Source organism: Curcuma longa, chromosome 1 (assembly GCF_044706935.1).
Source record: "Curcuma longa cultivar G26 ecotype Majalengka, Jawa Barat chromosome 1, ITB_CL_G26_1.1, whole genome shotgun sequence".
Classification (NCBI taxonomy): domain Eukaryota; kingdom Viridiplantae; phylum Streptophyta; class Magnoliopsida; order Zingiberales; family Zingiberaceae; genus Curcuma; species Curcuma longa.
Genome location: NC_133861.1, coordinates 10,796,593 through 10,810,712, shown reverse-complemented (window position 1 = coordinate 10,810,712; position 14,120 = coordinate 10,796,593). Strand labels below are relative to the sequence as shown.

General features: G+C 39.9%; 1 protein-coding gene across 1 annotated transcript; it reads left to right on the top strand.

The window, feature by feature from the left end:
• The first annotated feature begins 259 nt into the window (after positions 1-259).
• On the top strand, positions 260-2,173 carry LOC141812272 (cytochrome P450 71A1-like). Its single transcript, XM_074700329.1, has 2 exons — positions 260-1,227; positions 1,328-2,173. The coding sequence occupies exons 1-2, from the start codon at positions 298-300 to the stop codon at positions 1,940-1,942; spliced, it is 1,545 nt and encodes a 514-aa protein (XP_074556430.1). The 5' UTR covers positions 260-297; the 3' UTR covers positions 1,943-2,173.
• Positions 2,174-14,120: the final 11,947 nt, after the last annotated feature.

The window sequence follows — 14,120 nt, the reverse complement described above, 5'->3', positions numbered from 1 at the left end:
CGATACAAACTCTCAAGTCAGGGTGACGTAAGGGTGATGAAGATTAGGTTGCTACAGGTAGGTTTTTGAGGAGGAGGAAATTAAAGAGCTAGCGTTCCTTCTTTTATCGAAAAAGAAAAATAAATTAAGGTGGTTGTTGGAACTGAGTTTCACATCAGATTCGGCGGGTGGCTAAGCTCTATAAGGGACCATGTAATTAAGTGGTTTTCTGAATTTATTATTATTAATATCTTTTTGCTAAAGTGAAATCTATATAATTCACTGCCGGGAGGCAAACATAATTATCGTTCGATCGCCATGTCTCTAAGCTTCCACGCTGCTACTTTTCTTCCCCAATTCTCTCCTTCATGGATACTCGCGGCCTTGCTCCTCCTCCTCTCTGCATTCTTCTTCCTCCGGCGTCCGACTAAGAGCAGCATCCGGATCCCCTCGCCGCCGAGACTTCCTCTCATTGGAAACCTCCACCAGCTCGGCCACCTCGCCCATAGCTCCATGCGGACGCTCGCTACCCAACACGGCCCCGTCATGCTCCTTTACTTCGGACCCATCCCCAACGTCGTAGTATCCTCCGCCGCCGCCGCCGCAGAGGTGTTTACGACCAACGATTACGCCTTCTCCGGCCGCCCTCAGACCACCTTGGCCAACCGCATCTTCTACGGCGCGCGCGACGTCGCCCTGTCCAAGTACGGTGAGTACTGGCGGCGGGTGCGCCGCATCTGCGTTATCCACTTGCTCAACGCCAAGCGCGTCCGCTCTTTCCACTCAGTCAGAGCAGAGGAGGCGGCTCGCCTCGTCGCTGCCATCCGCTCCGCCTCCAGCCGCCCGGTGAACGTCACCGAGCTGATCGACGCCTTCATGTGCGACGTGCTTTGCCGGGTGTTGTTCGGAAAGCAGGGGGAGGGCGGCGGAAGAAAAGAACTCTCTCTGCACACCGACGTGGCCGAGGCGGTGGGGGGCTCCTTTCCGATGCGTGATTTCTCGCCGTGGCTCGCGTGGGTCGACTGGTTAAGTGGATTGGACGCGAAGGTAAGGAAAGCGTCGATGGACTACGATGCCTTCGTCGAGAAGATACTCAAGGAGCACGAGAGCAATAGGATCATCGGTGAAGATGATCACGCTGGTCGGAGAACTGACATGGTCGATGAATTGCTCTCTCTGAGCGCCGACGGCAGCGATGCCACAGACGGCACGGCACTCAGCCGGGAAAGTATAAAGGCCGTCCTTTTGGTACATGACCTTCCTCCTCCATTAAAAACATGTATAGGAATTGCATTAAAAAAAAACAGTGTCAGTTTGTTGGATCCAATTAATTAAAATAATTGTGCAGGATATGTTCGCCGCTGGGATGGAAACAACCAACACGACGATCGATTGGGCGATGGCGGAAATCATCAGGCACCCAAAAACCATGGCTAAGGCTCAAGAAGAGATCAGAGAAATAGTTGGATCAAAAGAGGAGATTGGAGAGGAGATGGTGGAGAGAATGCCGTACTTGAAAGCAGTGATCAAGGAGACGCTCAGGCTGCATCCTCCTGCTCCCATCCTTTTCCCAAGAGAGTCAACGGAGGACGGCCAAGTGTTGGGATATCACATCCCCAAAGGTACAAGGATCATCGTCAACGCTTGGGCAATCGGTAGGGACCCTGCTTCGTGGGAGAACGCCGAGGAGTTTCGTCCCGAGAGATTCTTGAACAGCAAGAATTTCGATTTCAGAGGGCTGGATTTCGAGTTTATACCGTTTGGATCGGGCCGAAGAGGTTGTCCTGGAGTAGATTTTGCTATCGCCGCCGCCGGACTTGCTCTCGCCACTCTGCTCTACCATTTCGATTGGGAGTTGCCCGAGGGAGTGAAAAAGGAGGAAATGGACATGAGTGAGTCGCCAGGGTTTTCGCTAAAGAGAAAATCCAAGTTGATTCTCGTGGGGAAACCTGTCGATCACTGATTATCTTATATTGTATAAGCAGTATTTGTATTTTCCACCGTACGTCATCCCTTGATCTATTCCACCTTTCGTGGGGGGGAGTCTTGCTATACATATATACACACGCTTCCACCGGTTTGTGTCGAGCTCAGTATCATGGGTCATGCTGTACCATCATATATATTATAAGAATCTCTATGCAAGTCATGTATCTCTGAGTCTGCACATTGATTCAGATATAATTGGAGCCTATAGCAACTGAATTAATGTCGTGTTCTGTGCCAGATCACCCAAGGTATGTTCTGTCCTGGGTCATTATCCATGTATCCCTCCTATATATGTGTTGTGTGCCAGATCCAAAGTATGCATTAGCTCAAGTCCCATAGTTCGTAGTATTAGCGTATAAGGAATTGGAAACGACAGACTTGGTTAGTAGAGAGAGCACAAGGAGACATTAATGGTTATCAATTAAGTGTTAGGTAGAGGTGAGCAATCACCATACTATATATCATGAAAAGCTTTTTATACATGTCAAATGAAGATTTGCATGTCTACTCTTGGCTTCTTTACAACCGCAGTAATCAGCTGGATCTTAGTTCCGTTAACAGCTGAATTTTACAATCTTGTGGTGTGGCATGCCCTGTAGAGAAGCCCAAGATTTGACTCAACCGAAATTCAATGGAAAAAACGTAGATGACTCATGCTCCCTCTCAAAGACAACGATGCCTCCTTAGTTGATGCTATACTTCAAGTGAAGTCTGCAGTGAGCTTTGACTCAGCTTCTGTTGAGAACAAGTTAGCAGAAATCAAAGAGCTAGTCCCACTGACCTGTGGTTCTTCTGGCTGGAGGGTGTTTGTTGAGAATTTCTTATGCCTACCTGCTACTTGATTTTGCACATTGTGGTTGCCTGTAGATTCAGTAAACTACATCATGAGCAGTCACACTGATTCTGGTTGTTTGTTCAAGTTAGGCACTTATAAGTGGATTATAATTGAGTCGGGAGGTCTTGCAATCAGGTCCAACTACAAAATTTGAAACTGTTCTAACACTGAATATAGAACAAAGGCAATTCTATTTTAAAACTTCACTTTTTCTGCAATCATCCTACATTCTATCAAATTTGAAGGATCATTTTTTATGACACCCGAAGCCATATAATTCTTTTGTTGAGGCAAGCGGGTACTCAAGCTAAGGCAATTTGACAAGTTCTTAAAAGGCTGGAGCCAGCAATTGAGACAATCTTGGTTATTTGGAAGCAGCGGATTCAAGCTGAAGTACTACACTTCTGGCTGTTTCTGAACAAGCAGACTAAAAAATGTCTTGAAGAAAGTTTGAAAGTATTAAACGAGCTAACGCTACTTAATTAAATGGACTTGAGATGAGATGAAAACATAAACTATTTCCACAAAATCAGCTCTCGGAGGAAAAGGAGGGCACTCATTGTTTGGAAATTGGTGATTATTTGGAAACTGATCAGGAAAACATTCTGGGTGCCTTCTCAGATGTTTTCAAAATTTTGTTGGGTCAATAGCTCACCTCTGATCTCACTGTATATGGGTCTTTCCTTTACTGTCAAACACATGGTTTGCTCAGCTTCTCTGCTCCGAAATAAAAACTGTCCTTGAAGAGGTTGGACAAATTTTTGTTGTTCTTGGAAAATTAAGAAAAAGGATAATTTTTAAAATGCACCTAAGATTTAATAGCTTTTTAAAAATAATCTTCAAAATTTATATTAATATTGAAATAACTTTACATTTTTATTTTGCTGTTAAATGCTCACTTCATGAATGGATAGTAAGTTATTAGATGATAATTTAAAAGGGTAAAACAAATATTTCAGTCCCATAAAGGAAAGTCTGAGTAATAGTACAGAGGTCTGCTCCCTCAAAATATCTTCAAATAAAGGAAGTTCTTGTTAGATTCGTGTGAATAGATTCTTTCCAGAATTACATGCGAAGGATTTTGCACAACCACGCACGTTAAGAATATGCTTAATTTAGTAGCTAAATTAAGCAACAAGATAGCCAGGAATTTTTATCAGACCAATTCCTTTTCAACCGATTCTGCTTGCCTATTTCTTTATAATTCATCTTTCTTTTGCTTAATTTGACCTTCCTACCTAATCCAATACATTGTGGATTGTGAGCTGCGTCTTGTAGAGGCTGTGCTAGTGCCCATCCAAGTGGATATGACCTGCACTAATAAAGGCGTAGGCGTAAAGCCTTCGTTAATGGATTATGGACAATTCTTAGATTGTGCTTGACCATACATGGTGCGCTCGATACATTATAATTTTCTGGTTAATTCTCAAATAATATCATGTGGGCGCAGCTATACATCATCTAGTTGTTTAATTTTACTTCAGAAAGCAAGTAGCAAGGGATGGAAGGAGGAGGAGTAGGTGATGGCGGTGTGGTGCTGCTACTTGCTGTTGTTCTTGCAACTCTCTGTGTTGTTTCAATTGTCATATTTTCATGTGCTGATGGTTTGCCAAAGGACAAAGATCCGGGGGTGGGTGTGGAAAATACACGAGTATACACCGGCAGTGCCCAAGGTTGCTCGGCAGCAGAATGCGGTGCGGTTTGCGGTGCCGGGTGCGGTGCTTGAAGAAGACTCTCTAACTCTCAGATCAATAGCATGGCCTGTGAGCTATGAATTTGTTTTGTCTGTGAAGGAGATGGTCTAGTCATCCGACAGTTTAATTTAGATATCGACAAATTTTGAGATATCTGAAGCTTGTTAATTTTTACAAGTGTTTCCTGAAACAAACAAGACTCCTGGAATTTGTTTCAGGAAACTCTGTATTAATTGGCTATTGAAGGAGATCTAAGAGATAATTGTAGAGAATGCATGGCTGAAAGTAACGTTGATCATTGTTGTTGATAAGTTGTTACTATTAAGAACGATCATTTATATTTATTTCCTCAAATAATTAAGGTGCATATATATGCAAGCACTTTAATCAGTTTTTTTTTAAAAAAACATTATTTGCCAATTCTCTATTTCCACGCCCAAGATTTTTGTTAAAAAAATTTCTCTAGGGTCGTCTTAAGTGTTACATTAATTGCTCCTTTAATTACCTTTGATACTCTGTATCCATGTGACTGTTCATATAAACTTTTTCCACAGCCATAGCAGCTAGTAGACTGGACATCGGGGTTTATGATCTTCATCATGTTGTGAACTGCAAGTGCAGCAAGCAATGCAATCATCTCAAGTCGAGTAATGAGGTAAAAATCTTAACGATTAAGAGCTTGCTTTTGTTTATACTCAAGCGGCTCCAATTGATTTTTTGCCTTCAATTTAGTGTGATATATATAGTCTTCTTTTGTACTTCTTTTTAACAACTTCTTCGAGACCAAAACATTTCACATTAATCATAAATTAAGGTAATTAACGTTATCTATTAGTTTAGATAGTTGGTTTGCTGATCGTAGCGCGGTTTCTGTGAATTCTTCTTCCCCATATTCTTGTTCATCATCTTCGTCGTGCGTGGTTTGAAAAGTTCATCACTTTTGGAGCTTGGATCAGTTGATGAACATGAAATTCTCACTTATATTATCAAGTTTTGATCTATTTTGGATAGCAACGTGGTAATAATACCTTGCTCATTTTTTTTAGCCTCCTTATATAAGAGCAGTCTCTCCTTTGGCTGCGTTGAACGGCCGAGTAAAGGCTATTTATTACCTTTAATGCCGGGATTAAAATGCTAATGCCGAATAATTCAGGTGGCAAAATGTTAGTTTATTTGTTGGCAAATTTTGCTCCAACCGGTTCAACATTCGACACGTGCACAAGTCGTGCTCGCATGCGAATTAATTTGGTTTAGTGCAATCCAGGCTCTGTATTTACATCCCCTGCGCATTCCGTACATGAGAGAGAGCCTCGTCCCATGCATTTATTTACAACATATATGCTTGTGCAACAATATAAATCAACCATCTAGCTATAAAACTCTCAATGTGAGACTAAAATCGCATTCACAATGTAGTCTCTTCCTTCACCCACCTCCTTCTTCTATTCACTTTTCAACAATCTCCCCACATGAATGGAAACAAGCTATCTGATAGCATTCAGTAGTTGAGTTAAGGATAAGACAAGTAGTTTGAATCTTCCTTTGTGAAGATATATTTGTTTACTGATTGACAATAGACATGATATTTTTGAATTGTTCTATCGTGTGTGTAAACATTAACATATCTCATCCAAGACTTTCCCTGATACAACTCAATTCTCATGGATGTGTTTGTTCTTAGCCATGAACACACCAGGTTTTATGAGAAGTTTTAAGAATAATTATGTTTTCAATTCTCTTTGAAATGACCCCACTTCTTGAAACGACCCCATTTCTTTTTCATATAGGTGATCCCTTAAGAGTATTTCATGTTACTCTACTCGATGATTAAAAGTCATATGTTTAACCTCCATCTTTTCATTGGGGTAGTTTTTCTATTTAGTCGGTACAATTAGGTTATCCTATTGAACCTAGTTCTTGTGAACTCCGATCTGCATAGGTTAGATTTCCTTTGTATTAATATTTTCCCTCGACATTGAGTCCATCCCTCGTAATGAACTTGCAACTAACTCTCTATTTAACCTATTTGCTAGCGGATCTATTAGGTTATCCTTTGACTTCACATAGTCAACAGTAATAACTCCCGTTGAGAGTAGTTGTCTAATGAGATTGTGTATATGTATAGACTTAGCATTACATTGATGACTCTGTGCCTGATCAATTGTTAATTGACTATCGCAATAAATGTAAATTACCGGTATAGGTTTCGACCATCTAGGCACATCTTCTAAGAATTATCGTAGTCATTCAACTTCTTCATCATATTTATCAAGAGCTATAAACTCAAATTTCATTGTGGATCTGTTTATTACAATTTGCTCAGAAGATTTTCATGAAATGACTGCACCTCTCAAAGTGAATATATATTCACTCGTTAACTTAGAGTCTTTCATGTTAGATATCCAACTTGCATCATTGTATCATTCGATTACAACAGAATATCTCATATAGTGTTATCCATAAACACGAGTATACTTTAAATATCTTAGTGTTGGTGCGGAAAGCATCCGACGATCGAACCTAAGTTTTGATTATGGCAAAGGGATTCAAAGTTAAGTCCATTTGTGATCTAACGGTTTGAATGAGTTTGCAGGAAAGTCCTAAGTGTACTTAGGCAAAAGTCCTAGCTGCGGTTAGGCAAAGGGAAAACCCTAGGGGGTGGTAACCCTAGGTCATAGGGGGTGGTAACCCTATGTGGAAAGTCTTGGTGGATCGAGTGCTTCAGGCAAAAGTCCTAGGGGGTGGTAACCCTAGGTGAAAAGTCCTGGTGTCGCGAACCAGGTGGAAGACTGGACCAGCCGGGAAGCGGAAGTCCAGCAAAAAGTCCGGGAGCATCGAGCGCCGAGCAAAAGTCCAGTCGATCTGGAGGATCGTACTGGCATAAGGTAATCTCTCCTGAGGGGAGTAGGTGAGGACGCGTTCCCCGGAAGAGGGAACAGTAGGCGTCGGTTCGACCTAGGATTTCCGGTTGGAAATTCGAAGTCAGAATCGGACAGTTCAAAGACTGTCAAACCTATTTTTCTTATATATTGTGTTTTAAATCTGTTTTGCAGGAAACTAATATGTTTGTGCAGGGTTGGAATTGGCCAGGATCGGTCAACCAAACATCTGGATCGATCAATCGAACCTCTAGATCAGCAAATCAGAACTCCAGCAAATTGATCTGGTTCAGACCGAACCAAGGTGGAGTGCCAAGCTAATCAAATTGATCTGGTTCACCGAACCAAGGTGGAGTGCCAAGCTAATCAAATAAGAGGATTAAACGAAGTTAATCCAATAAGAGGATTAAATAAATAAGAGGATTAAACGAAGTTAATCCAATAAAAGGATTAAACGAAGTTAATCCAATAAAAGGATTAAACAAAGCTAATCCAATAAGAGGATTAAACGGATCAGATAAAGTGGAGGAGCTTTGATTGGTGAAGAAGATTGGACCATTTCTGGTCAAAGTTTAATCACGAACTTCAAGGATCTAATTTGAAGTTGCAAAAACTATAAAAGGGGTCTTAAGGTGCTGTTGCAAATAGAGGTTCGAACAGAACATTGTCCTTTTTGTTGTGCTCTTCCGTGTACTGCCAACGAAGCCTAAGCTATTTCTCTAAAAAGTGCTGCCAACAAAGCTAATTCTCAAGGCTTTCCTCTTCAACGTGTTGGCAACAAGAGCCGAGGAATTTTCCAAGTCGTTCTTCTTCAAAGTACTGTCAACGTGCTGCCAACGGAGCTCTGATTTTTCTTTGTGTGTTGTCGGTATTATTTCTCTCTTATAGTTTCATTTGTAATATTTGTGTAACCTTTTTACGAACTTATAAGTGTTGCCCGTCGTAAACGCTCAAGGAGCGTGGGCCTTGGAGTAGGAGTCGCTCACGGCTCCGAACCAAGTAAATCTTGGTGTCTTTGTGCCTTAATCCAACACTTAGTACTCTTGTTATACCTTGCTAGTGCTCAACCCCAGAATGTATCTACTCAGTTTGTTCATTGCGTAGGCTAAATTTGATCGTGTATAACTCATTAGATACATCAAACTTTCAATCACCTAGGACTACTCTTTTCTTAATTTTTTGATAGATAGATGTTGACTCGTATCTATCGGAGTCTGTGCCAATGCAGTATCATTCTTGATGAATATCTCAAAAATCTTGTCCACATAATGAGACTGACTCAAAATAATTGCTTTCGATGTTCTAAGAATTTTAATTCTTAGAATTACATCAACCAGACTCATTTAATATCTAATCTTGAGTTTATAAACATATCTTTAGTAAATTTGATTATCTTATCATTACTCCCAATGATAAATATGTCATCTACATATATGCACAAGATGATATAGTCATTCTCTATAACTTTTATATAGACACATTTATCACATTTATTAATTTTAAATCTACTTTCCTTTATATTATCAAATTTCTCATGCCACTACTTTGGTACTTGTTTCAAGTTGTATAACACTTCACCAATGTACAAACCTTATTTTTTAGCTTAGCACAAAAAACCCTTTAGGTTGCAAGCTCTATGTAAATTTTCTCTTCTAAATCCCCGTTTATAAAGATTGTCTTTACATCCATCTGATATATTTTCAAATTTCGTAGAGTAGCAATCGCCAACAACCTTCTAATGAAAGTTATTTTTGATACCAGAGAATACATATCAAAGTAATCAAGACATTCTCGTTATCGGTAATCCTTAATTACCAATCTGGCCTTATTCTTATCAGTCTTGCCATCTGATTTTGTTCTTCTTGAAAAATTCCACTTGCACCTTAGTAGTTTATTTCTCTGATGAAAATCCATAAGTTTCCAAGTGTGATTTTGTAAAATAGAGTAAATCTTAGATGCAATTATCTCTTTCTATTGAGGTTTCTCAGAAAAGCTCACAGTAACTCTAAGGATCACTTTCCAACATTAAAATAATAAAATCCATTCCAAAGAAATTTTTCACCTGAGCACTTTTAATTCTTTGTATGAGCTCAACCTCAACGGGTTTATTATTTTCTTCTTCCTCTTGTGTTTCATATACCCGTTTTGAGGAGCTCGCATTCTCTCGAGTCTTATACGAAAACACATGTTTGAAGAATGAGACATTTCTCAATTTAATAATTGAGTTCTTGTATATCTCTAATATTTGAGGTTCATATACACAAGGAACCTATAAGCATTGCTATTATGTGTATATCTAATAAATATATAATCAATATTTTTTTTGGTCCTATCTTGATCCTTTTCAGATCAGACACAAAAAAGTTTGGATAGACACCGTCGCACTCGCAAGTATTTATAGGATGATTATCTTCCTTTCTATAACATACGATTCTTTCGCTCAACAACATCATTTTGCTGAGGAGTATAGGAAGTGGTTGTTTCATGTCTGATACCATGTTCAACACACAACTTAGTGAACAATGATACATATTTACCACTTCGATCACTTTGAACTACCTTATTCTTTTTATTATTTCAACCTCATTCTTATAGAAACAAATTTCTTTATAGCTTCATTCTTTACTTTGAAGAAGATACACAAAATAAAATTTTATATTATCATCAACTAACATGATGAAGTACTTATTCTCATCACATGTCGGTGTACCCTAAAGGTCTCACACGTCGGTGTGGATTAGGCCGAATGACTCATTACTTCTTTCAATGTGTTGAAAGGATAACCTTATCGGTTTTGCTTCAATACAAGTCTCACACTTGAGTTTCAAGTCAAGGTGGAATACAGATATACTTTGCATGTTAATTAATCTATACAACACATCATAGTTAACATGTCCTAGTCTAGCATGCCACAAACACGAAGAGTACTCAAGCATATAAGTGGAAGAACTTTCAATTTTATTAACCTTAGGCCTAATATTAATAGTCATTACACTAAGCTTGAATAACTCATCGATTACATAATTTTTTCCTATTAACATTTCATTTTTAGACAGAATAATTCTGTCTGACTCAAAAACAATGTGGAAGCTATGTTACTCAATAGCGATCCAAATGCTAGATTTTTCCGAATCTCTAGAATATATAACACATTATTCAGAGTAAACTCCTTGTCCGAGATTATCTTCAACACCACCCTTTCTTGGTCCATGATGTTCGAGGTTGTTGAGTTCCCATGAACAGTTTGTCCCTATCTTTGACTTCTTTGTGGAGTAGCTCCTTGTTGCAGCACATATATCTGGTGGCACCGATATCAATCCACCATTGTCATGGATTTGAACCGACCATGTTTAGTTCGGACACCACGACACAAAGGTCATTTATTTATGGTCTCTCGTTCAAGTTGACCTCTTGCATTTTTTTTTTACTTTCTACACTCTGAAAGTGTGTGATTGACTTGGTCATAGTTGAAGCACTTTCCAGAAAATTTATTTTTGCTTACACCACCGATCTTCTGGGTTCCATCTTGGAAGACTTGAGATTCTTATGTTTCGAGCTTTGACTGTGCTCGACCACGTTGACTTTCACAATAGCCTGAGAGAATTTTTTTTCTCTGAATTCTTATTGCCTTTTTCAATTCAAAGTCTAACAATGAGTTCCTCCACGTTCATCTCCTTTCGCTTATGCTTCAGGTAATTCTTGAAGTCCTTCTTGCCAAGAGGCAGTTTCTCAATGATAGCAAACACTTTGAAGGTTTCACTTAGAACCATGTCTTCTGAGGAATCTCGTACATGATCACCTAAAGCTCTTAAACTTGTTGATCACTATCTTAGAGTCAATCATTTTGCTGATCACTACATGTGATGAGTCTGTTGCACTTCAACACTTTCCGTGTTCATCTCAACAGAACTGAATCCATTTTAAGATTGTTCGACAATCTTATTCTTGGAGAACGAGGGTAATAATCTGAATTACAACTTAATTTCAAACTTATCTGTGAGATGACCTGAGCTGATAATCTTAGGCTACCAAGCTATGTGTTGCTTGGTTATCCAGGTGAGCGGTTGAATCTGAGTGAGATGTCGCTCTCCAAGTGTCGCAAGGTCTGGCGAGCTGATGCTTCCCGAGAGGGATATTGCTGTGTGTTGTCGCCTGAGTCAGTAGAGATCTGAGTTGCTAATAGTAGAGTCCGTTAAGCTATTGAGCGTTGAGTCACCCAAACGCTGAGTCAGTCGAGTGGAGTGTTGCCCAACTATCGAGTCAAGTCGGGAGAGAACTTCGCCCAACTTCTGTTATTGCTCGAGTGGAACACCGAGTCGGGAGAAGTCACCCGATTGCCGAGTAGAACGCTGAGTCGATAAAGAAGTCACCTAACTATCGAGTATCACCAGAGTGTCAAATGTTCGGGCGTAGAGTCAAGTGCTTAGGAAAGTATCATCCGAGTGCCAAATGAGTTTTCGAGTGGCTGTTATACCCGTCGGACGATTATGGATTCTACATTAATCACATTAACGCATCATTATATTTGAGAAAAAAATAATTTAGATTATAAAATATTAATTCATTCACTTAATAAATTTTATCTAATTATTTAGCATTCGATACACATAAATCGTACTCACATATAAATTAATTTAATTCAATATAATTCGAATTCTGAATTTGTACTCTGTTCCGGTTGAGATCTACTTCAGGACACGTCACCGGACCTCCTCGTTATTGGCGTGGAACAGTGGCGGATGAGAGAGATGATAAGAGCTTCACGATCGCCGGAGACTCCGCCGGAGTGGAGGATAGCAACCGCTCTACGGACAGCCTGCGATCACAGAGATCGTCAGTAGGAAGGCCAGGGGGTGCCCTGGCGCGACCACTCCGACGATCAAGTTAGGGCAAGGGGAGGAAGAAGATGAACAGTAGAGCTTGAGCGTAAAGAAGTAGAGATAGTGAGAATTCGAGAGAGATACCTGTTGTCGGGAATGGTCTTTTTAAGAGGAGATGAGCGTGCATACCTGTCACGTCATCATTTAAGGAATGTCTCATCATGATTAATGAAGTGGCAGAAATAATCGAGTTCCTTGTCCCATCGCCGGTAAAGCGTCATGTTGTCACCATCTGAAAAAATGCAGCGGGGCATGCCGCAGAGAGATATCATTAAATATAGGGGGCGTGGGCTTGTCAGAAAATCATGATGAGGTGGGCCAGGACACTGTGAGGAGTGTGGTCAATCCGGACTGATGACGAACACAAGTGTAAGCCACGTGAGGTAGTGATGCGGCAAGTGCATGGTAGAGGGGGGATTTGGCCAGTGAGTAGCCGTGAAGAGAGTTAACCAGTACACGGCCGGACGGACGCATTCGGCGAGGTGACTGCTGAATGGAAAGACTCGGTCAGGCTCCTGTCGAATGGAAGGACTCGGCCAGGCTCCCGCCGAATGGAAGGACTCGGCCAGGCTCCTGCCGAATGGAAGGACTCGGTCAGGCTCCTGCCGAATGGAAGGATTCGGCGAGGCTTCCGCCGAATGGATATGCTTCATTCGCATTCGACTCGATCAATCAAACTAGAAGACACGTCGGGCTAGACACGAGTGTTGGGCCCAGGCTTAGATTCGAGTCTAGCCACGGGCCCCTGGGATTATACCTGGAACATACTCCTACTTATTCACACGCGAAGACAAACTCTTCCTATATATTTATTCACAACATAAATATTTATATAATAATATAAATCAATCATATAATCATAAATATAAATTTAAAATCTCATTCGCAATAAAATCTCTTCCTTCACCCGTCTACTTCTTCCCTCCACTTTCTAACAGCTCGCACAGGGCCGTATTTCTTCCGGAAGTAGGACAACAAAGACTGCAATAAAATTATCGTCCTTCACCCACCTACTTCTTCCCTCCACTATCTAACTGCTTGCACATGGCCGTATTTCTTCCGGAAGTAGGACAAAACATACTACTGCTTTTAGCAGACGCCAGACGGCAGGCTATTTCATCATTTAATTTAATATAGTTAAACAAAATTTCTTACTTTTTTTTTTTCACTTTTGCTGAACATTGTGAACGTCTAATAATGAAATTGTTAATGGCAGAGGTACTGGTCAATTATATATAATTGAAATTGAGTGAAACCGTTGGATGGTAAATTTCATCTTCTATTGCAATTAATGACGTACGAGAGGTAAATTGCCGTGCGTAGAGGTAAATTGCATTCGTTTGGTCCACATGAGGGCGATGCGATTGGTGCGATGGGGCACGCGCAAAGGAATTGATTTAGATACAGTGCACCTTGTTCACAAGTTGGCGCCCGAGGTTTCGGATGATCAATATTCCGAAGATAAATGATATTTCTATTGAATAAAATTGAAATATAATGTTAATTTTTAGAATATTATTTTATAAAATTTAAATTTTGATTTTTTTTCTAATATGAAAAATAGTTGATCACATCATACAAAATAAATTAAGTTGATTACATCAAATTAACTTGGCGTGTGTATATATTCTATTTTGTTATAATAAAAATTATTTTTTACTAATAATTATTTTTAGGTAATTCATATATCTAATTTTCATTGGACACCAAGATAAATCGAGAAGTAGAAATAATTTTGACGGATGGCCCCGTCTTATTTTTTTTTACTAATAATTGCTTGATTGTGTAGAGGTTAGAATCGTACAATAATATTATCACAAAGAATTTAATTTTAGTGCTTTCCCTCTATAGAAAATAACCTCAT